A 23,905-nucleotide genomic window follows, 5' to 3' on the forward strand; every position below is an offset into this window, starting at 1 on the left:
GTGAAGTTATTTTTAAAAGTTTAAAAACAGGGATACCTGGCTGGCTCAGCGGTTGACCATCTGTCTTCAGATCTGGGTGTGATCCAGGGGTCCAAGGATTGAGTCCCATATTGGACTCCCTGCAAGGAACCTGCTTCTCCCTCTGTCTATCTCTCTGCCTCTCTCTCTGTGTCTCTCATGAATAAATATATTTTTTTTAAGTTTAAGAACAAACTCTTTTATTTTTTATACTGACTGGCTTAGTTGGTAGAGCATGAGACTCTGGATCTTGGAGTTGTGAGTTTGAGCCCCACAACAGGCACAGAGATTACTTAAAATTTTTTTTTTTTTTTAATTTTCTAAATTAAGGACACCTGGGTAGCTCAGTCGGTTAAGCATGGACCTTCAGCTCAGGTCATGATTTTGAGGTCCGGGGATCAAGCCCTGCATCAGGCTGCTTGTATCCCTATCCCTTCCCTCATCCATGCTCTCTCTCTCAAATGAATAAATGAAATAATTTTAATTTCTTTTTAATTTTAAATTTAAAAAAATTAATTTCAAAAAGTATAAAAATAATCTCAACAAATTATAAATATACATTTTCCTAAACTGATAAGATATAGCTATTAAAAATATAAACCAAGAGAGAAAAGGGAGAAATCAAACTATCATATTTCACACACAACATTGTACAGTATGCAGAAAACCCAAAGAACCCCCAGGGAAGTTATTAAAATTAATAAGTGAACTTAGCATAGTCAATGGAAACAAAATCAAAATATAAAAATCAATTCTATTTTCATATTATCAGCAGCAATTAGCATTTAAATTTTAAGAAATGATACCATTTACATTCACATAGAGACCAAATACCTAGAGCTAAACTGAAAAAGGTACAGAAGATCTCTACAAGAGAAACACACACACACACACACACACACACACACAAATTGAAGTTTTTTTTTAAAATGGGAAGATTAGAAAACTAAATATTGTAAAGGTGTCAATTCTTCACAGATTGATTTATAGATGCAATCCAGTTCCAATGAAAACCCCAGCAGGTTTTTTCTCCTAGAAATTGATGAACTGGTGCTAAAATGCATTTGGAAATGCAGAGTCAAGAACAGCCAAGACAACCGTGAAGAAGAACAAAGTGGGAGGAGTTACTCTACCAAGATTTTGATGATAAAGTTACAGTAACAAAGACAGTGTGGTCCCAGCAGAAGGACAAACAGACCAAGGAAGCAGACTAGGAAGTTCAGATATAGACACTCGATTTAAGAGAAAGGTAGTAAAGCAGGGCATAGATAAAAGGTAGTATTTTCAATAAATGGCACTGGATCAAGTGCATACCACATAGAAGGCAATGAAACTTGACTCCTACTTCACATAATACAAAAAGAAAGCAATTCTAGGGAGACTGTAGATCCAAATATGAAAGGTAAAACAATAAAACTTTAAGAATATAAGGAAATCTCTTTTCTTTTTCTTTTTATAAAGTAGGATCCAAGCCCAGCATGGAGCCCAATGGTGGGCTTGAACTCAGGACCCTGAGATCAAGACCTGAGCCGAGATCACAAGTCGGATGCTTAACCGACTGGAACCCCTAGACCCCCTATAACGAAATATCTTGATGGCCTTAGGGGAGGAGAACGTTCCTTATACATGAAAAGAAAGCACTAAGTATCAAAGAAAAAGTTGAGAAATCGTGAACTACATTTAAATTAAGAACTGCTCATCAAAAGACATCATTCAGAGTACCATCATTTCCCTATCTGTAAAATTGGGATAATAATTGGACTCACTCAGCAGCAATTGCTGCGAGCCTTCTGCAATTTAATAGATATAGATATTAAGTAGATATGTAATAGAGACTCAGCGAGAATCATCCAGTCTTCCCAGAACAGTGCACTTAAGATGTGTAAGAAGGCTGCAGGTGGAGAAGTCCAGAGGACTGTTCAGAATGAGAAACACACTAGGGCATGTGAGGGGGAAGGAAAGGGTGTGTGTCACAGGCAAGAAGGAAGAAGCAGAAGACAGAAGCAGTATCTGATGGAGGAGGGGAGACAAGAAGAGAGATAGCCCTAGTCTGCGACAGCGGGGAAGAATGCCCGCAGACTCAGCTTTGGGCGGACTGTCAGCTAAAAGAAATGTCTTAGTTTCTGTTTTCTTCATGAAATAAGAGCCAAGGTCACGTCTTGGAGGAATGGTCTGAGTCTGGAGAAGAATCCTGCCAGCACAATGAGGAGTGACAATACAACATGGCGGGACAAGCAGCACCAATGTCCCTGAAACATGGGGCAGTCAAAAACCAAAAGGAGCGAGCAATGTTCCAACTGATGCTTTCAATTATGCCATGCATTTTACTTTTCTGAGTACGGCACGTGTGAAAGAAACCCAGTTAGCAACCCTAATTATTTAAACACCATTAAATTTCATCGGCGTTTTATTCTTGGCTTACCAGGTGACCAGTAAAACAGTTAACAAGAGCAATGGAGAAACCTAATCAAAGGGTGCCATTCAGACAGAATGCCAGGAACCTGGAAACAGCCCACGTGCCACCACATCCCCGGGAGTCCTCAAAGCTGGCACAGAGAGGTAGCCACCACTGTCAGCACAGCAAAAACCGACCCAGTGAAGGCCTGTGCGTTTGGGAAGGGCTGGTGAGCTCACCGGTTGAAAATGTTCTCGCTGAAAGCATACTTTTCCAGGCGAACGAGTGGAGGCAGGCTATCCTGGCCTGGAATGTCCAGAAAGGCCGTTACCCTCATGCTGTCACGATCTGGGCCATAGTCTTCAAATCCATCTAAAGGGGAAGAGGGGACAAAATTGCATTCATCGCATCATACTTGAGCCAAGGCAGGCCTTTGCAGCACACTTTCTACCCTCCTGGCCCTTTCCAGGGGGAACCTCTGAGTCTTGCAAACTTGGTAACTCATCTAAAATGAAGTGGGTAGGGGATCCCTGGGTGGCGCAGCGGTTTGGCGCCTGCCTTTGGCCCGGGGCGTGATCCTGGAGACCCGGGATCGAATCCCACGTCGGGCTCCCGGTGCATGGAGCCTGCTTCTCCCTCTGCCTGTGTCTCTGCCTCTCTCTCTCTCTCTGTGACTATCATGAATAAATAAATAAAAAATCTTTAAAAAAAAAAAATAAAATAAAATGAAGTGGGTAGGTTTATAATCCAAGAGAAGGGTGACAAGACCAGAGTCATAAAGGAAAGCTAAATGTCCTTCTTTCAGTGTCATCAATCTGACGTGAGTCACCTCTAACCAACAAAGATGGGAACCTCTCCTTTACCGGGGAAGTTAGAAGCAAGTGAATAAAACAGCTAGCTGACTCCTGGGAGGAACATCCACGGAGTGCTATGCAAACAGATATGAAATAGTCAAAAGAAAAAGAGAGGTGTTTCACCTCATAAGCAAGAATATGGTAGAAAGCCTACTCCTTATTTGGTCTTGTCTAAACATATTTGTCACACAGCTTCATGCGCATGACATCGGTTCCCATCCAACCACATGGCAACACCCCACCAGACCCCTCCACATGGATGTCTAACAGGTTCCTCCAATCCCTCACTCTGGCCAAAACTGAGCCTGTTGTCATGCTGACTCTTCCCTGCAGCCCCAGCTGAGGGCAGGCACACCCACCCCACAAAGTGGGGGAGCAGCATGGCCGCATTCATGGGCTCTGGAGCCAAACATCCCTGGAACAAGATGAAGCTCGCAACACAACTTACTAGCTGTGCGACCACAGTAAGTGATGTAACCTGTCTACATACCCAGGTCTTGTGGGATCTAGCCCCGCATAATCTGGCCAACCTTGACTGTGGCCACCACCCTTTACCCACCCACACTTCAGGGGCATAAATGCATCCCTTGCACTGAAACAGCTGAGCAGGAAGCACTACTCATGCAAAAAAGTACAGGATTCCTACTGGGCAGAGTGGAAAACTTGTTAATTTAGGTAGTAACTGATAAGAGTTTAAAATAAGAAATGACACATTTGTGCCTAGGTGTTTACTCTGAAACATTAACCACATTTTTCCTCCACAAATTCTTTTACGCTAGTAATTAGAGCTTATTAAAATTTTATACTATATAACAGTTACCCAGTAATTTTAATAAAGAAGTATACATTTGTAGAAAATATATGTGTGATGCAATCAAATACATCATTTCTTGCAGGATCCCTGCCAGGGAGGAATAGGTCCCCACTGAGTCACAGCCAAGCCCCACCAACCACAGTCATTTTATATGAGCTATTTTCAACGAATTTCAGGGCCCAAGAGCAACACGCAACCTTCATCCCACAGATATTTAAGAAACAGTGTGGACCTAACCTGCCGTGACTTTAAAATATTAAGTTTAAAGCAGAATTTGTGGGGTGCCTGGGTGGCTCAGTCAGTTAAGCATCTGCTCAGGTCATGATTTCAAGGTCCTGGGATCAAGCCCTGCATCAGGCTCCACCCTCAGCAAGAAGTCTGCTTCTCCCTCTCCCATCCCTCTGCCCCTCCCCCCTACATATGCATTCTCTCTCCCTCTCCTCTGTCAAATAAATAAATAAATAAAATCTTTTAAAAAAAAAAAAATAAAACAGAATTTGCTAGACTTTGGGAGTCATAGGTAGCTTTGGAACCTGCTGATAGCCACATAACCATATGCAATACTTTTCATAAAGAATCACCCAGGGCACCTAAGTGGCTCAGTTGGTTAGGTGCCCAACTCTTAATTTTGGCTAAGGTCATGATCTCAGAGCGGTAAGATCAAGCCCCGCATCTGGCTCTGTGTTGGGCTGTGGAGTCGGCTTAAGGCTCACCCTCTCCCCCTCCCACCCCTCTTAAAAAAAAAGAATCAGGGGTTTCAAAAGATCCTCTGAGGTCCACCTGTGTACTTCGTGGGTTAAGAATTGCTATTTTAAAGTAACAAAAAATATGCAAGCACTCTTCAAAAAAACTATCAGAGAACTAAAGAACTTAGCAATTAGTTCTACAAAGGAATAACTGTTATTAGAAGATATTAATGATTCTACTATACTAATTATATAACATTATACTAACCATATATATGGAAATAAAAGCCATAAACCACGCAATACTGGCTAATAACTAATATTCATTGGCTGCTTCCAGGAACTGTGCTAAAAGCTTTGTGTATAGCAGTGGTTCATTAAATCCTGACAACAACCACATTATCCCCCTGTTTCTGGGTAAAAAAGCTGAAGCTGAAAGAAGCCAAGAAAGGTGCCAAACACAGCTAGAGAGGAGTGGGTCAGGATCTGAACTCCAGTAGTTGGGACTCTATAGACACTGTACTATACCATACTGCCAGAAGAAACCTTCATTTTAATTTTCAAAGAAATCCTTCCTACCACCCTGTCTGAGCTTCAGACACAGTAACCTTCCCTTAATTCTTCACGTGCACCAAAATTCTCCATGTCAGTGATTTTTCTACACATTATTCCCACTGCCTGGGACACTCCCACATCTTCGCCCCCTACCCCACGCCCCAGCTTAGGGACCCCTACACTGATCTCCAGAAGGCCAGTCTCTGGTAACAGCCTCTTACGGAACTGTTGGCTCTTCTGTCCTAACACTCCCCATGGCACTGGGTTTGGTGACTATGTCATGCTTGTCTCCCAGTGGCTCTGTGAACTCCATGAAGAGCACCATAACACCAGCACCCAGGATAGTACCTGACAAGTAGTAGGTGCTCAATAAAATGTAGCGAAACGAGGAATGATGCCACCAAAAGAAACTTGAATGATAGCTATGATACAGAACCATAAAGAAGATGGAACCTTGGAATATGCCTTGATAAATCCCCTCATTTTGTGGACAGCTACAAAGATGCACCCCCAAAGCCAGCAGCAGAACTAGGATTCTTAGCACCCATTTGGTTGCTAAGAATATTCTGCATTCCAGTCTAGTGTTCTTTCAAGAGATGTGCAGAAAGGTCTCATGAGATGAAGGCTGAAGGAATCGAAGACCACCAAAGCCGAAGGGAAGGGTTATGGTCTCAGAGGCATCTGAAGGAAGGTGACAGACTTCCATTTCCAGCTGATATGGTAAAAGACCCTCACACTTTACACATCTAGAAGACTAGAAAACCATCCACAAAACAAGAGTTTTCAGGCACTAGACAGCAGGCAGCACAGGACAAGGGCCCTCAGAGAAAGGACCCAAACAAGGAGCCCTGGGATGGCCACCTCTGACTGCCCAGAGAACTTCCAGAGGTCCAGAGAAGGAAGTATGAGGCGGAGCCAAAGCGGCCAGCATTTGCAAAGAAGGAAGCAGAAGAGGCCAGCAGAGTGGTCCCCGGAAGCATCCACTGAGTACAGATCCATGCACATGTGAGAAAATACTACCAAGACTGAGAAGGAACCGTAAGAAAGGAGCCAGCAGTCCTTTGTGGCACTCACATGCAGGGAGCATCTGTCTGTTCCCACCAGCCAGGGGAGGGAGACCCTGGGACACATGGCACTATTTTAGTAGTGGCTAAATGAGTCTAGATTAAAGCCTGCTCTGGACTCGCCCTGATGGAGTTTACATTAAGCCTGAAATGAATACAGCCCAATCCCAAAAAGTTAACTGTTCATCATAACAAAACCCAACATCCCCAGATTTATACAATTTGTACTGTGAAACCTAACAACTAATTCCCCCAAATTCTTAATGTCTGGCAGCCAATCAAATATTATCATGCATGAAAAGAAGCCAAATAATATGACCATAATCAGGATATGATTAAATGAATAAATTGAGAAAGTCCCCCAAATGTCAGAGATGATGGAATAGAAAATGATCTTTAGGGCAGCCTGGGTGGCTCGGCAGTTTAGCACCACCTTCAGCCCAGGGCATGATCCTGGGGACCCAGGATCGAGTCCCATATTGGGCTCCCTGCATGGAGCCTGCTTCTCCCTCTGCCTGTGTCTCTGCCTCTCTCTCTCTCTCTCTTCTTTCTCTGTGTGTCTTTCATGAATAAATAAATAAAATCTTTAAAAAAAAAAAAAAGAAAATGATCTTTAAATAGCAATTAAGGGGTGCCTGGGAGGCTCAGTTGGTTAAGCATCTGATTCTTGGTTTCAGCTCAGGTCATGATCTAAGGGTAGTGAGATCAAGCCCTTCATTGGGCTCCATGATCAGCACAGAGCCTGCTTGAGATTCTCTCTCTCTCTGCCCCTCCCCACCCACAATCATGGCAAGCATGCGCACACACAGTGCATGCTCTCTCTCAAATAAATAAATAAATCTTTTAAAAAAAAAAAAAAGAAAGAACGTTCCACGTATCCCAGAAAAACATGGAGATCTTGATGAGCAAAATGGAAATATAAAAGAGACCCAAGTGTAAATTCAAGAGATGAAAAACACAGTAACTAAATCAAAACATAAACTGAAAGAAATTAACAGATAAGAGAAATAGAAAAAATCACAGAACTTAAAGATAAGCAATAGAAATTACTCAAAATGAAACAAAAAGAGAAAAAAATAGGAAGAAAAAAAAGAACAGAGCATCAGTTATTTGGAGATATTATTGAGCACCATAACATATGTGTAACTGGGACACCTGGGTGGCTCAGTGGTTGAGCATCTGCCTTTGGCTCAGGTTGTGATCCCAGGGTCCTGGGATTGAGTTCCACATCAGGCTCCCTACAGGGAGCCTGCTTCTCCCTCTGCCTGTGTCTCTGCCTCTCTCTCTCTGTGTGTCTCTCATGAATAAATAAATAAGATCTTAAAAAAAAAAAAGAAAAGAAAATACAGGAGAAAAATCTGTGTTCCTTAGGCAAAGATTTCTTAGAGGGAGGTATAAAAAGCATATGCCACAAAAATAAATACCCATGAATTCAACTTGATCAAAATTGAAAACTTTTGTTCTTCCCAAAGCATTGGTAAGAAATAGAACACCAACTGCAGTGCTCGGCTAGCTCAGTCAGTGGAGCGTGCAGCTCTTGATCTCGGGGTTGTGGGTTCAAGCCCCATGTTGGATATAGAGATTAATTAAAAATAAAATCTTAAAAAAAAAAAAAAAAGGAAATGGAACATCAAGCCAAAGAACTAAGGAGAAAATATCTGTAAAATATATCTGATAAAGGATCTGTATCCAGAATATATAAAGAACTCTTAGAGCTCAATCTTTAAAATAGGGGAAAAAAACTTCAATAGACATGTCATCACAGAAGATACACAAATGACAGCTAAGCATGGGAAAAGATGTTCAACATCATTAGTCATCATTAGTAATTAGGGAAATGTCAATTAAAACCACAGTGAGATAATATTACCCACACACTGGGAAGGCTAGGAAAATTTTCTAAACTGATTATATTAAATGTGTTGGCTAGGAGCAACTGGATCTCTCATACGCTGCTGGTAAAAAATGCAAAACGGTACAGCTACTAAAATGGTTTGGCAGTTACTTGAAAAAATAAATAAACACCTACCATCTGAACCAGCAATTCTACTCCTAGATGTTTACACATGAGAAATGAAAACATATGTATGTTTACGCTAAGACTTGTATTTGTGTGTTCACAGCAGCTTCATCCATAATAGCCAAAAACTAGAAATAACAAAAATATCTATCAACTAAGTGGGTAAACAAATTGTAGCATATCCATACAAAGGAATACTTCTCAATAATAAAAGGGAATGAGGGACACCTGGGTGGCTTAACAGTTGAGCGTCTGCCTTTGGCTCGGGGCGTGATCCCGGGGTTTGGGATCAAGTCCCACGTCGGGCTCCCTGCATGGAGCCTGCTTCTCTCCTTTGCTCGTGTCTCTGCTTCTCTCTGTGTGTCTCTCATGAATAAATAAATAAAATATTTTTTAAAATAAATAAATAAATAAAAAGGGAATGAGCTACTAATATGCAACAACATAGATGCATCGCAAGAGCATTATATTGACTTAAAAAAGCCAGACACATAAGATTTCATTCTGCATAATTCTGTTAACATGAAATTCTAGAAAAGACAAAAACATACTAATATATAGCAGATCAGTGGTTGTCTGGGGTCAGGTGGGGAAAGGTGTGATGGCATATGGTCATGACACACTTCTGGTAGGTGCAAGACATGTTTCATTTCTTGGTTGTGGTTGTGGTCACACAACACTACATACTTGTTAAGACTCATTTTAACAATTGACCTTCTGTATTATTATATATAAATTATACTTCAGTACAGGTAAAAGAAATGAAAAAGAATAAAAGGCAGGCAGGCAGGCAGGCAGGCAGGCAAGAAGGAAGGAAGGAAGGAAGGAAGGAAGGAAGGAAGGAAGGAAGGAAGGAAGGAAGGAAGGAAAGGAGGGAGGGAGGGAGGGAGGGAGGGAGGGAGGGAGGAAGGAAGGAAGGAAGGAAGGAAGGAAGGAAGGAAGGAAGGAAAGAAGGAAGGACATGCAGGCAGAAGGCTGGCCATTCTTCTATTCTTCCCAAGCCCTCCTTACAAAGGTTAGAATGAAACTGCCTGGCAAGTTGCTGGCACCACTGTGATTAAAAGAATTCTTAAAAAAAAAAAAAAAAAAAAAGAATTCTTAAGAGTATCTAACTTCCTTTGCTCTGATTCTGTATTTATGAAGTGAGCTTGAGATCTTAATCTCCTTGAGAACTCCAATTCAGATCCAGAGAATGCACAGTACTTATGAGACCACAGGGAGTTGTGTGTGGTCTTCAGGTAAACCTTCAATTCATTTTAAAGGCATGCAGGAAATGTATCTTAAAATTGCCAGGCTATTCATATTTGTCAGTATGGTGCTATTTGCCCCTGAATGGTGTTAATAAAGCACTGTCAAGTTCTTACTCTAGACTTTGTCCAGTGGGAAAGTACTGATCTATCAACCTGAATACCTTAGCCTTCTAGGCAAATATTCATCTCATTCTGGTAAGTAATAAACTGACATTCCGATTATAATTCTAACATCAGTCCCTTTTCTCCAACCCTATTATTACTATCTTAACCCAGTATAGACTACCACAGGAGTATGGGCTTTAACAACTACATTCAAACCCCAGTTACTGTATTTCCAACAACTTATGGTGGAGCTGAAGAGAAAGGAACCCCTTCCAACCACACACAAAAATCAAAAATTAAAAATATGGAAATTTAGATAAAATATTTTTAAATGCAGGAAGGTAGGAAAGAGGGCAGAAAAGACATCCTTGATGCCAGAGAAGAAAACAGTAATCAAAGTGAGAGCAGTTAGCATAAAGTGACTCCCTATGATCAACATTTAAGACCTACATATAGGTCTTAAGCACTAAGATTTCTGAAGCCCACACGGGGATAAATGATACAGGTGAATTTGAAACCAAGCCCCCAATATAAGACAGTTGAGGAAAGGGAACTGCAGTTAGAGTGGGAGTTGGGGGAGGGATAGTCAATCCTGATAAATCAAACCAGAGGCCTACATGACCTATGAGGGCAGAGTCAACGTATAGCACCTACAGAGTGCAGGAGCCTCACTCTGAGCCTCTGGGAGCTCATTGTCCAGAAGTACTCCAATTACAGGCATCCCAAAGCAAGCAAACAAGAAGCTACTCTAAAGTGCCTTTCACAATCCAATAAGCATGCAATTTCACAAAATAATCCCTGATGAACATAAATTCCAAACCATATATGGTTACAAACCTTCAAGAGAGTTAGCAGACACAACAAATGAAAATGTGTATCCCCAAGATTAGAAATATTAGAAAAATCTAAAATAGACTATCAAATAATTATGCATACAAAATGAGTAGGATTTAAAATATAGATATCAAAATTTTAAAAAAGAGGAATGAGAGTGGGAAGAACAGGCACATTTGAAAAAGAACCATGTAGAAATGAAAAATAGAGACAATTTAAGAATTCAGTAGCTGGCTTAAATAGCAGTTTAGACACAGCTCAAGAGAGAGTTAGTGAGCTGGAAGATTGATCTGACAAATCATTCAGAACACCACACAGAGAAACAGGGAATTGGAAAATACGGGACAGCAGTTAAGGCCCAGGAAGAGCAGAATGCTAAAATCTGACATAAGTCCAGTGAGAATTCCAGAAATAGGGATTAATGAAAATAGGAAGAAGCAATATTCAAAGAGATAATGGCTTACAGTTTTCCAGAATGGGGGGAAATGCATATTCAATTTGAAGAAGTACAAACTCTGAATGAGTGATTAATAACAACCCCATCCTTAGGAGCACCATAGAGCACCCATGGCAAAGAAAAGCATCCAAAAACCCCACAAAAAACAACAAACTAACTGAGAAAGATTACAAATTACATCCTTGATATCTTACTTAAAAGATGTGAGAGGCATATTATTTATAATCAATAGGAGTGTGGAGTCTTTAGTCAAAATACCTGCAATCCCACACTGCTTCTTACCAGGTATGTGACCCCGCAGAGATATTCCCACCTCTCTAATTCCCAGTTCCCTCACCCTACCAGACGCCTGCGTCAGACGACGGCTGCAGTGTGGAATAAACAACATCAGTCAGATACACTTATATTGCATCTGAAACACACTGCGCTTGGAAAAGATCAGCTGCTATTAAACACATTATATTACTGATACTTCTGGGTAACTACAGCCACTACATAGAGTGTGTGTGTGTGTGTGTGTGTGTATGTGTGGAGTGCGTGGGGTCAGGGGGTCCTAGAAAGAAAAACATCAAAGGGTTAAACTTGGCCTGAACTCTAGCTTGACCCCTCAACCATGCATGTTTGTGGCAGACTCTACAGCACAGGTAAGGCTAAGAGAACTGAACTGAGATTCAGATTACTACTCATCACAGGAGAAAGAGAGTTAATAGTGGGACCTCATTTGATTTAAGTGCCTCCTGAAACAAGGGGCGCCTGGGTGGCTCAGTCAGTGAAGTGTCTGCCTTAGGCTCAGGTCATGATCCCAGGACTCTAAGAATCTAGCCCAGTGTTGGGCTCTCTGCTGAGCAAGGCGCCTGCTTCTCCCTCTCCCTCTGCCACTCCCCCCCCAATTATTGTCTCTCTGAAACAAAGAAATCAATACTCTTTGGAGGCATATAACAGAATCCAGAGATCGTATAGTGTGTGATATTCACAATATCCAGGTTGAATCCAAAATTACTCCATAAACAAAGAAACAGAAAAACATGAGCTAGCTAAAAGAGAAAAAATGTCACAGAATGACTCTAAGGGGACCCAAATGTTGGGTATATATAGACGAGGATGTTAAAGAAACTATCATATAGCGCTCAGGGATGTGAAGGTAGTACACTTGCAATGACTGCAAATATAAGGAATCTCAGCAAAGACATGCTAACTATTAAAAGATATGAATAAAACTTCTAAAGTGAATCAATATCTGAGATTTAGAAATTTGCAGAGCAGACTTAACTAAATGATCAAATAATGGCAAATTCCCCAAATTTGGTGAAAGAAGTAAAGATACGGAATCAAGGATCTTAGTGAGGCCCAAGATAAACATCCAGAAAACCACACCTAGACACAGCCTAGTCAAATGGACGATAATCTTGAAAACAGCAGAGAAAAGCAACCACTACACACAAAGACTTAAGGATTCAAATGCCCTCTACTGCTGCGTGGGAAGCAGAGGAAGCAGTAGACCACGAGGCCAGATCTGTGAGGGACTGGAAGGAAACCGTCAATCCAGGATGTGACACCCAGTGAGACCCCCATGGGAATGATGATGAAATAAAGACACTGCCGGATCAGAACAAAGGGGAACAAAGAATTTATTTGTCACATACCCTTTTAAACAGAGCCAGCCGGGATCCCTGGGTGGCGCAGCGGTTTGGCGCCTGCCTTTGGCCCAGGGCGCGATCCTGGGGACCCGGGATCAAATCCCACGTCAGGCTCCCGGTGCATGGAGCCTGCTTCTCCCTCTGCCTGTGTCTCTGCCTCTCTCTCTTTCTCTCTGTATGACTATCATAAATAAATAAAAAATTAAAAAAAAAAATAAAAAATAAAAAAAAATAAAATAAACAGAGCCAGCCAACACAGACTATGAGAAATGGAGAAGTGCTCTGCAGGCTGAAGAGAAAGGATCCCACTTGGAAACTTGAACTTCAAAAGGAATCAACAACATTGGACTGGTAAATATGTCAGTAAATTTTTTTAAAACTGTATTTCCTCTTAATGTCTTCAAAAATATGTATGATAGTCTAGAGCGATACAAAGCAAAAATGATAATTTTGTACTGTGGAATTTATAACATATGCAGATATACCACATAATAAAAACGGTAACATAAAGTAGAAGGGTAATAAATGGAACTCTACAGTGGTCAGGTTTCACCATTTTACATAAAGTGCTGCATTATTAACTCTAAGTAGATGGTTTCTGTCTCCACAGCTAGACGTGGGGACCCTTTAAAACCCTGGGACCGTGTCATATAATGCCTGGCACACAGCAGACACTTAATAAATATTGGCTTCAGTAGAAGTCAGTCTCCCGAGACTTTGATTACCAGGATTCAATTCAGGAGTCCAGCAGCCCCTGAGAATGCGGAGAAAATCTAGTTTCCACAACGACAAACGTGAGGCGCAGCAGTGAGCCGCCCCCACAACCTGAGTTACAAAGCAACCAGGACATTAATTCTCTTCTGCCTGCAAAAGTGAGAGATCTGAGTTTCAAAAAGAAAGGAAACAAGTAAAAAACCACCCTACAATTGCTAAAAAAAGAAATAAAAAAGTAAATGAAGGAATTCGAGCATTCAATGTAAAGTGCATGAGTTAATAAAAAATATCCAACCATCCTAATGAGTATAGTAGAAGGAAATTTGGGGGATTTGTAGCAAATATGTAAGGAAGGGCAAAGGGAGTAAGGATGTGTAGAGCATATCTGAAACAGTAAGAGATCTGAGTTACAGGGATTTTTGTTTTATTTCATTGTAAGAACTAGAGCTACAAATTTCATCTTCTACAGAACAAAGACCCAAGTTATGTGAGTGGCATCCCAGGCTGTGGGGCCTTCTGCATGGATATGCTGCTGGGGGCCCTTCAGAGCCAGAGAACCGGCCTCCCTGGCACTCCAGAGTGCTCCCCATACTCTCGGACTGCAGCTCCGACCCCAGCCAGGTGGCCACCTGGCCTCAGAGTATGGACAGCTTGGGACATCGCATCCCCCAGTATGGCACAGGGAAAATACATTACGTCTCACTAAGTCACGGGGGGATAAGCTCTTCCTACGCAATTCTCTAATGACACCAACAATGCTTCCTTTCCATCTAGTATGTCTTGAATGCTTCCCTAAAACTGGTTAATCTTCCCTTTTAATACAGTGCAGGCCTCACGCTCTGAAGCTTGGGCAGGCAGCTGTGTCCACCTCAATTTTAAGGTTATTTTATTTTTTATCTTACGATATCTCGGTTTTCATATTGAGCAACGGATACAGGTTTTTCCAAATGTGTTCAAAAAGAAGTCATTGATACAGAGAATAATACAGATGGAATATAGGTAAAACAAAAATAGAAAAGGTAGTACAGAAATGAGTAACTTCTGAAAAATACTGGATTAGTGTAATCCAAGGAAAATATTCCCAATAGTAACATCACACTTGTGCAAATAAGAATGTCTTTTATTCCAAGTACTGAAAATCTTTTTGCGTGTGTATGTGTATAGGTAAACATTTTCCCTTGTGTGGATCAACATCCTGGCCCCTTTCAAAATTAGAAAATTCTACTTGAGTCTAAACTAATGAGATTATCAGTGAGATTATTGCTATCTACCTACAAACGATATTTTAGATTTTTTTTAACTATTTCATGAAAGCACCAGTAAAATGCACATGCAAGCAAGGTTTGGATGCCCTTTCCACAAAGTGAATGAAGGTAGCCAGCGTTAGCTTCAATGTCACTTGTGAAGGCACCTGACCAGGTAGTGTGATAAACAACCTCTTCCTGTGATGTTTTAATGTTATTGCTTTTTTATTAAGTCTTCTAAAACAGGGCAGCCTGGGTGACTTAGTGATTTAGCGCCGCCTTCAGCCTACGGCATGATCCTGGAGACCCAAGATCAAGTCCCACATCGGGCTCCCTGCATGGAGTTTGCTTCTCCCTCTGCCTGTGTCTCTGCCTCTCTCTTTCTTTCTGTGCCTCTCATGAATAAATAAATAAAATCTTTAAAAAAGGGGGATCCCTGGGTGGCTCAGCGGTTTAGCGCCTGCCTTCAGCCCAGGGCGTGATCCTGGAGTCCCAGGATCGAGTACCACATCAGGCTCCCTGCATGGAGCCTGCTTCTTCCTCTGCCTATGTCTCTGCCTCTCTCTCCTCTATGTCTTTCATGAATAAATAAATAAAATCTTTAAGAAAAAAAAAAAGTCTTTGGGATCCCTGGGTGGTGCAGCGGTTTGGCGCCTGCCTTTGGCCCAGGGCGCGATCCTGGAGACCCGGGATCGAATCCCACGTCGGGCTCCCGGTGCATGGAGCCTGCTTCTCCCTCTGCCTGTGTCTCTGTCTCTCTCTCTCTGTGTGACTATCATTCATAAATAAATAAAAATTAAAAAAAACATCTGCCTTCTTCCGTACTATTAAAAAAAAAAAAAAAAGTCTTCTAAGACAAACTAAATCAATCAACAGGGCGCAGCCCGGGTGGCTCAACCGTTTAGTGCCACCTTCAGCCAAGGGCGTGATCCTGGAGACCCGTGATCGAGTCCCACATCGGGCTCCCTGCATGGAGCCTACTTCTCCCTCTGCCTGTGTCTCTCATGAATAAATAAATAAAATCTTTTAAAATCAATCCATCAATCAACAGTCTATAAACTATGTAATAATAGAGCAGGATTTCTCAACCTCAGGGCTGTACATCGCAGGATACTCAGCAACATTCCTGGCCTCAAGTCATTAGCTGCCAGGAGCATCTTCTCACCAAGTTGTGACAATCAAAAAAACATCTCCAGACATTGCCAGAAGCCCCCATTTGAGAATAACTATAAAAGAGAAAGGGATCCCTGGGTGGCACAGCGGTTTGGCGCCTGCCTTTGGCCCAGGACGCGATCCTGGAGACCCGGGATCGAATCCCACGTCGGGCTCCCGGTCCATGGAGCCTGCTTCTCCCTCTGCCTGTGTCTCTGCCTCTCTCTCTCTCTCTCTCTCACTATCATAAATAAATAAAAATTAAAAAAAAAAGAGAAAGAGAAAGACTATCAGGTGTTGTTACCTGAACAACCTGTGGTTGGTTCTAGGAAGGGAGGGGCCTGAGGTCAAAAGGAAAGACCCAGCCCACCTTTGCCTCTGAGCTTTCCCATGACAAATTCTCCCCTTCACTGCCCTCTCTTTCAGCCACATGGCTCCTTGCTACTTCCCAGTCCCTTCCCTGGCTAAGGGCCTTGGCACAGCAGGGTGGTTCCCTCTGCCCGGACCTCTCCTCCCCAAGATGTCCTCTCTGATAACCTCCTTCTCCTCTTTAAAAATCTGCTCATCCATGCCTCCATTCAGCGAGTTCCTCCTTGACCACTTTATTTTGAAATTGCAAGCCTCCCACCTATACTCCACTTTACCATGATCTACTTTTCTATTTTTCCAGAGAAATTATCCCTTTATAACATACAAAATGAAAAAAATAATAACATACGAAATGTTTACTTCCTATGTTTACTGTTTATCAGCTGGTCCACTCCCCACCCGTGCCCCCCTAAAAATCTTTGACTCATTGATATGAGTGATATGCGCACAGCAGGTACTCAAAGTTGCTGAACAAATGAATGAAAGAATGAACGGTAAAGATCCGCCAAGCTAGCTTGCTGTACCTGACAGTGGCAGTAGCACATAAAATGATTCCTGCTCTCACAAAGAATTTTCTAGAATTTACATTTCTAGCCACAGCTAAGAGGGCATGTTGTCTGGTGAACTGTTCACAGGAACAAGAGCTGAGGTCTACATGGTGATATCATGAGCAGTCGATTATTCTGAGACCCAACAAGTCCAGGTCACCCACAAACATCAGGAATCTCAAGCTTTCAAGTTAGAAATGAAATACGAAGTAGCAGATAAATAATTCCTTATTCAATTATTTTCGCTGTGTTTTCTTATATTTGAAAAAAAGTTGCCTACTCCATTCATGAAAGCTTAATATAATGCAGAAAACCAAAGCCTTCTTAAGAAAATAGCTTCTAATAATATCCTCAAGCCTTCTTGGCTCAATTTAAAATCTAAAAACCAAGACTGACCCTGACTGCCTTCATCTGCCATCTCTGCCATGATGGACTTCTGAGCAGTGGCCACTGTCCGGGTTTCTGCCACACATCAGGTTCACAGGCAAGTTTACACAGGGTATCACTGACCCTTTACCAAAAGTGAGTGGTAATTTAAAGCTGACAAAGATCAGTAGGGGAAAGGCTTGGAAGGATTGCTAGTTTGATACATCAGGGTGGGTGGCCTCTCCCATCATCTTATGCTCAGTACCCTGTCCCCATGCCGCACACCTGTGTGTTGCTTCCCTGAATTGTATGGCCAACATCCCAGCCCGATGGGTCGACTACAACCCAGTTAATGGCTGCAGCTAACACAGGCCCTCCGGGAATGGCCCAAGTTTAAAAACCCAGCTAATTAGCTAAAAGATAGGCAGCTTACCTCCACATCCAACCCAAACCAGAGTGGTTCTGCAGCAGTAGCCCTGAACCCACATAGCCCAAGATGAGATTGGCTCCTCTTCAATGAGGTCCTGATCAATTAGCAAAGAACAGCATAATCTATAATCCTTTAACCTGATGCTAGGTAACTGAGAGAGAAAAGAAAGAAGAAAAGAAAAGAAAAGAAAAGAAAAGAAAAGAAAAGAAAAGAAAAGAAAAGAAAAGAAAAGAAAAGCCCTCCTCCTTGATTTAAAATTCCACCAGAAAAACGTATTTCTAGAACCTACAACTCTGAGAAAAAAAGGATTTATCCTCTTTTATGCTAACTCAAGGGTCATCTACTAAAAATAATGAACACTGCCAGTATATTCATCATTTAAAACAGTCTGGGGCATGAAATAAATGAGATGAGGATGCTCTAGCGGAAACACAATAGATCCTCGAGCACTTGCCTGTGTGTCGATGCTTTTCACAAGACACCAATCTGTCTTAAAACAGGCTAAGTATGAATTAATGTTTTAAGTATAATTATTAGGTGAATGTGCGTTACAGGTTCAAAGTACATTACGTACAATCTAATAAAAGCAAAGAAAAGACGTTACAGGCCATTTTGCATCAAGAAAAAGATCAAATGATCTAGTACCCAAACAGAAAGCATGTTAACAGCAAACCCATCTTAAACATATTTTCCTTCCATTGTGGTTAACTTCCAGTGACAAGAGTAAGCCATAATTCAATATTCAACAGAGTATCTGCAATTCAGAGACAAGAAAGACACAGTCCCGGACTCCAAAAGCTCCCAAGAGAACAAAGATCGTCACACACATAACAACCCACAATACTCAGGTGGCAAGAGCCCATAGGACACAGGTATAAACAAACCAGGGAAGAAAGCAGTTCTGCCTGGAAGAGAAACAGGGAGATGATGGGAGATGCTTCCCTAGAACACTGATATTTGAGGTAGGCCTTGAAGCGCAAGTAGGAATTCACCATAAGGGAAGAGAGAAAGAAACTGGGAAAGGGGAAAAAAAACCATTCCAGATGAAGGGAAGAGCACAGCACAGAAAAGTACAGAGTATCTGCTGCCTCTGAGCAGTCTGGGGAAGCCAAAGATTTCACATGATGCCACCAACCCCTGACTGAACAGGAACGCTAGAATTGGTTTTAAGTGGAAAGGTGAGAAAAAATAAGCACAATAAAACATACCCAACGAGCTACCTTTATTGGCCTAGACGTGAACAGAGGTAGAGACGAAAGCAGGATGTTATAGCATGTCTATCCTGGCAAACATTTTCATTAAGAATCCGTTCTCCAGGCATTCCCAATATTTACGATTCCCCATTCAACATGTCATCCTGTCACTATAAGTCTATGTGAGATATGCCACCCTGGGCCAGCCCAATTATCCATACAATCCAATATTCTGTCTCTGACACAGCACTGGGGGACATTGGTGGGGAGAACATGATAGATGTGGCCCACTCCGTCTATGTCCATCTCAAAATGTTAGAATATTGGTTGATGGTGACCAAGGAGTTTTAGCCTTATTTGCAAAATTTGTACTTAAAAAAAGAATGTAGTAATATAGAACTTACATAATTGATCATTTTATAGAACTATTCATTAGCCACTCTTCAATGAACAATTTCTAAGTCTTTGTAAGCCCTTAAATGATTTGGGGGGAAACTAGAGAAACCCATCCATTAATGTGTTACTTCAAGTGGTTTCATTCTTCTTGCTAACGGGCTTTAAGTATGAATGCAGATACCTATATTGGGACTATTTCTAATAGCTAAACTAGACAAACCTGGCCACTCTAAAAAATAAAGAACACTCTTGATTCTTCACTGGTTTTTTGGGGGAAACTGACCCCCCCACACACCACAAGTCCTTGTTGACTTAACTAAATTTCAACAGCAAGTTGCACGAGCAAACTTTCTCTACATAAATGCCATTCTCTAACAAGACCCATGCTGATTTATTAGCTCTTGTATGAGCAGATCCATCCAATGCATAATGTTTTATATTGCAAATCTTTGAGGGCTACTGATGGTTATTAGTTATTACTAGCACTACGCAATGGGCTGGCTGAAAAGACCAACTTAATTCATGAGCAGCCGTCCTTTCTACACCATGCATACATGGAAATTCCTCTTTGATTTGTGGCTTTAATCACAGCTTCCAAAACCTGTCATTATTTATGACTCTGACTTTTACACTGACGGTCAATGGGAAACATTTACTCGGGTTACCTGATAGGAAAGAAGTCTGCAGCTCAAAGCAATTCGTGTGCTCCATTTTGATATTACACATCTCAATTTTCCTGCCGACTCACCAGGTTGGGGCCAGAGCTGAAGAAGGTAGAAGAGAGAGTCGCCAGGGTCTATGTGGTATTAATGAACGAAGGATAGTACTTAAATATGCACTGACTTCTTTAGTCAGACTTGAGACAGATTTGGAAAGGCAAAAAGGTTGTAAAAGAAAACCAAGAAGGGCAGCCCAGGTGGCTCAGCAGTTTAGCACTGCCTTCGGCCCGGGATGTGATCCTGAGGACCCGGGATCGAGTCCCGCGACAGGCTCCCTGCGTGGAGCCTGCTTCTCCCTCTGCCTGTGTCTCTGCTTCTCTATCTCTCTGTGTTTCTCATGAATAAATAAAAACAACAACAACCACCTTTGGGGCAAGTCTATGTGCACATCAGTATATGTGCACGTGGGTCTCTATTTTCTACTGTTCAAAATATTTGAAACTGTCAAGGAATGCTGACCAACATAAAGTCACTTCTTTATTGACCACCTTGGCCAAACTAAGAAGGTAGCCCTTCTCCTTTTTTTTTTTTTTTTTTAATGATTTTATGTATTTATTTACCGGAGAAAGGGAAAGGAGAGAGAGAGAGTGCACTCGAGGGAAACAAGGGGGAGCAGAAGGGGGTGGGAGAGAATCTCAAGCCGACTTCATGCTGAGCACAGAGTGTGACGCAGAGCTCCATCTCACAACCCTGAGGCCATGGCCTGAGCCAAAACCAAGAGTCAGATGCTTAACCAACTGGGCTCCCCAGGCACCCCTGCTCTCCTCCTTCTGGAAAGAAGCAAACTCTTCCATGGATGCACCAAGCTCCATCCCAGTCTCATCCAATCCAACCCCCACAGTCAGCTACCCTCTCTTTCTGCTGTCATCTTTTCCTTTAGGGGGCACCTGGCTGGCTCAGTCAGTAAAGCATGCGACTCTTGATCTCGGGGTTCTGAGTTCCGTTCCCAGGTAGGGTGTAGAAATCACCTACAATTAATTAATTAATTGCTTTAAAAAAGTTACTTTGTCAAAAAAAAAAAGTTACTTTGTCATCTTTCCCCTTTCACTAACTCCCATCCCTTGGTCCATGGTTATGCTCTCCTCTGTTCCTTGACCTTAGAAAATCAAAATATAACACTATTCAGAAAAGTGTAGAAATAACAACTGTCCCATCTAACAGTTTTAAATTGAGCACACTTGTGTAACTAGCACTCAACTCAACATAGAGAACTTTACCAGCATCTCCAAAAGCCCCTCATACCCCCTTCTGCTCACTATCCTACCTCAAGGGTCACCACACTCCTACCTTCAAACAGCCTGGATGATATGAGCTTTAGTTGGTTCTTCTACTTCATATAAATAGAACCATCCAGTATATATTTTTTGTATCTGGCTTCTTTCACTCATCATTATGTTTATGAAGTTCATCCACATTATTGGGCCAACTTGTAGATCATTCACTATCACAGCTGCATAATTTTCCATTGTGTGAATGGAACAACAATTCATAATCCATTGTATTCACGATGGACATATGGGTGGGTTCCAGTTTTCAACTCTGAAGAATAGTGCTACTATTTGATGGGTGAAACAGATAAAGGGGATTAAGAGTACAATTATCATGAGGAGCAGTTAGTAATGTATAGGATTGTTGAATCCTAGGGGCACCTGGGTGGCTCAGTCGGTTAAGCATCTGCTTTCAGCTCAGGCCTTGATCCTGGAGTCCCCACATCAGGCTCCCTTCTCAGCAAGGAGTCTGCTTCTCCCTCTAACCCTCCCCCCTCTCGTGCTCTCTCTCTCACTCTCTCTAATAAATAAAATCTTTAACAAAAAAGAATTGTTGAGTTGTTATATTGCACAACTAAAACTAATAACACTGTATGTTAATTATATTTCAACAAAAAAATTAAATATAAGAAGTAAAAACAATAAATATATTTATATAACATGGGGGAACAAAAAAGATTAGCTATAGAATTACTAAGAGAAATTTATCCAGAGCACATACTATAACGTCAGGTAATAGTACATAATCAATATATAATCATTACTTGATATTTTCCCCCTAACTACTCAATATATCTAAAGTTTTAATCTATGAATAAAGTTAACAAGGCTCTGCAGCCACAAAAGGTACTTAAAAGATTTAAAAAAAAAAAAAAAAGAAAAAGAGAAAAAGAACAGTGCTATTATGACCATGCCTTCTTGAGAATAATACATTCACATCTTGTTGGGCATATAACCAGGAGTAGAATTATTGAGCTATTCAAATCTTTTTTTTTTTTTTTTAAGGTTTCCAGGGTAGATATAAATAATGCAAATTTGTTCTGGGCTCTTCTATCCAAGAAAAGCAATTGACCTCAATCCTTCCAGCTGCTTCTCCTTTTAAAGGGTCTGTTTTCCCCTGCTAGGCTGTGAACAGTGACCATTCCCAAAAGTATCCAATCACCAGCCAGTGCCTGGAACAGAGGAGGTACTCAGTAAATAACCACGGAGCTAGTGGACTACAGGTGATACTGCCTTAACGCGTAAAGCCTTCCCAACTAACTCCGGTCTGGCTTCTGCTCCTTGACCACACTGGGAAATCTCTCACAGAGGTCACTGAAGACCTCCCAGCTACCACAGCCCCGTGGCCTGTCTTCAGTACTCATCTGATCCGACTCTTCGTGGCAAGTGGCATGAATGATCCCCCCAAACAAAACCTTGGCTTCAAGGGTCCCCTGGCTTCTTACCTCTGAGAGGTTTGTTCCCCAGGGTGCACTATACTAGAAGCTTCTGCTGCCAGGGACTCCACCCTTGACCTTCTTCCCCGCCAACTCCCGCTGTGCTGCTCTTACCCATTACCCTGGCTCCATCTTCCATCCACCACTAATGACTCTCTTCAGGCCTAAGTCCTCTACAGAACCCTACAAGGGGGCTTTTCAGTGGTCTCCCGGACTGTGCCCCCAGGATCTCCTGAGCACACCTCAAAAGTAACCATCTCAGATGGAAAACATGAACTCCACCCTCACATACAGCCTGGTTTCTTTATTCGATGCACACTTCCGTGTCCCTGTCATGTGCCACTCAGCATGCTAGACCCTGACCCTGGTGATCCAAGATGAGGAAGACCGTGTCTGATGGACAAGGGCAGACATCTAGCCACATCTGGCTTAAATGCCATTGGCTTCAGGGAGGATGAGAGGAACCCAGCCCTGCCTGGGTGGAGGGAAGCAGAAGTGCTGCTTCAGGGTATGACTCTGAGTTGACTTGTCCCTGTCAGAACTATATATTGACCCCACCCACTACTCTGACACCCTCCTCCTCCATCAAGACCCCACTACTCTTGCCTGAGTCCCTAGGACACACCACTTTTTCCATCCCTGGCTTATTTCTCCGCAGTCTGTCCTTTATAATGTAACTCAGCTCTGGGCACTCACCTGACTAGAATTCTCCAGTGGCACCCCATGGGCTCCTTGAGCACAAGGCAAACCCCTTATCCTGTATGGGGCAGAAGGTCACACATGTTAGGGCCCTCTCTACCCGCCCCCGCACCACACTGCTCTAACTCCTATGCTCCAGATGCACGAGGCCTGGACAACAACGGGCCCATCCAGCCTCAGAGCCTGTGCCCTGGCTGTCTGCTATGCCCGAATGTTCTCTGTGGCTCCATGTCGGAACATCTCCATCATGTTACTCAAAGCTTAGCAGGCAGGCAGTCCTGGTGGCGCAGCGGTTTGGCGCCGCCTGAGGCCCGGGGTGTGATCCTGGAGACCCCGGATGGAGTCCCGCGTCAGGCTCCCTACATGGAGCCTGCTTCTCCCTCTGCCTGTGTCTCTGCCTCTCTCTCTCTGTGTCTATGAACAAATAAACAAAATCTTTAAAAAAAAAAAAAAAAAAAAAAGCTTAGCATGCTTCTCAGAGCTCCAGACAAGACCTCTCTGGCCACTCAAGGTAAAGCAGCAACTCCATCCCTCCCACAGCCCTGCCTGGCTCTACTGACCACACTCACTTGTCACGCATCCTACACCACACCTACCACTCCTGAACTTAGCTCACTCACTTGCTTTGGCTTTTTAATGGCTGTCTCTACCACTGGACTGAAAGCCCCATGAGAGTAGAAAT

The 23,905-nt window shown here is 42.4% G+C and overlaps 1 protein-coding gene across 6 annotated transcripts in view; it reads right to left on the reverse strand.

Annotated features, from left to right (window-relative positions):
• The window catches only part of LOC144298597 (serine/threonine-protein phosphatase 4 regulatory subunit 1-like), an 82,132-nt gene that overhangs the window by 51,323 nt on the left and 6,904 nt on the right, over positions 1 to 23,905 (reverse strand). For 4 of the 6 annotated variants that reach the window (XM_077873718.1, XM_077873717.1, XM_077873715.1 and 1 more), the window contains 2 exons: positions 19,767 to 19,865; positions 2,653 to 2,785 (listed from right to left, as the gene is read on the reverse strand). The exons of 1 other annotated variant lie outside the window; for it this stretch is intronic. In XM_077873718.1, the coding sequence (XP_077729844.1) occupies positions 2,653 to 2,785; positions 19,767 to 19,827 (194 nt within the window). In that variant the 5' untranslated portion in view covers positions 19,828 to 19,865. Of the gene's footprint in view, positions 1 to 2,652; positions 2,786 to 19,766; positions 19,866 to 23,905 lie in introns of those variants that run through there. One more of the 6 variants, XM_077873716.1, reaches the window with a different exon arrangement.

This window comes from Canis aureus, chromosome 26 (genome assembly GCF_053574225.1).
Source record: "Canis aureus isolate CA01 chromosome 26, VMU_Caureus_v.1.0, whole genome shotgun sequence".
Taxonomy (NCBI): Eukaryota; Metazoa; Chordata; class Mammalia; order Carnivora; family Canidae; genus Canis; species Canis aureus.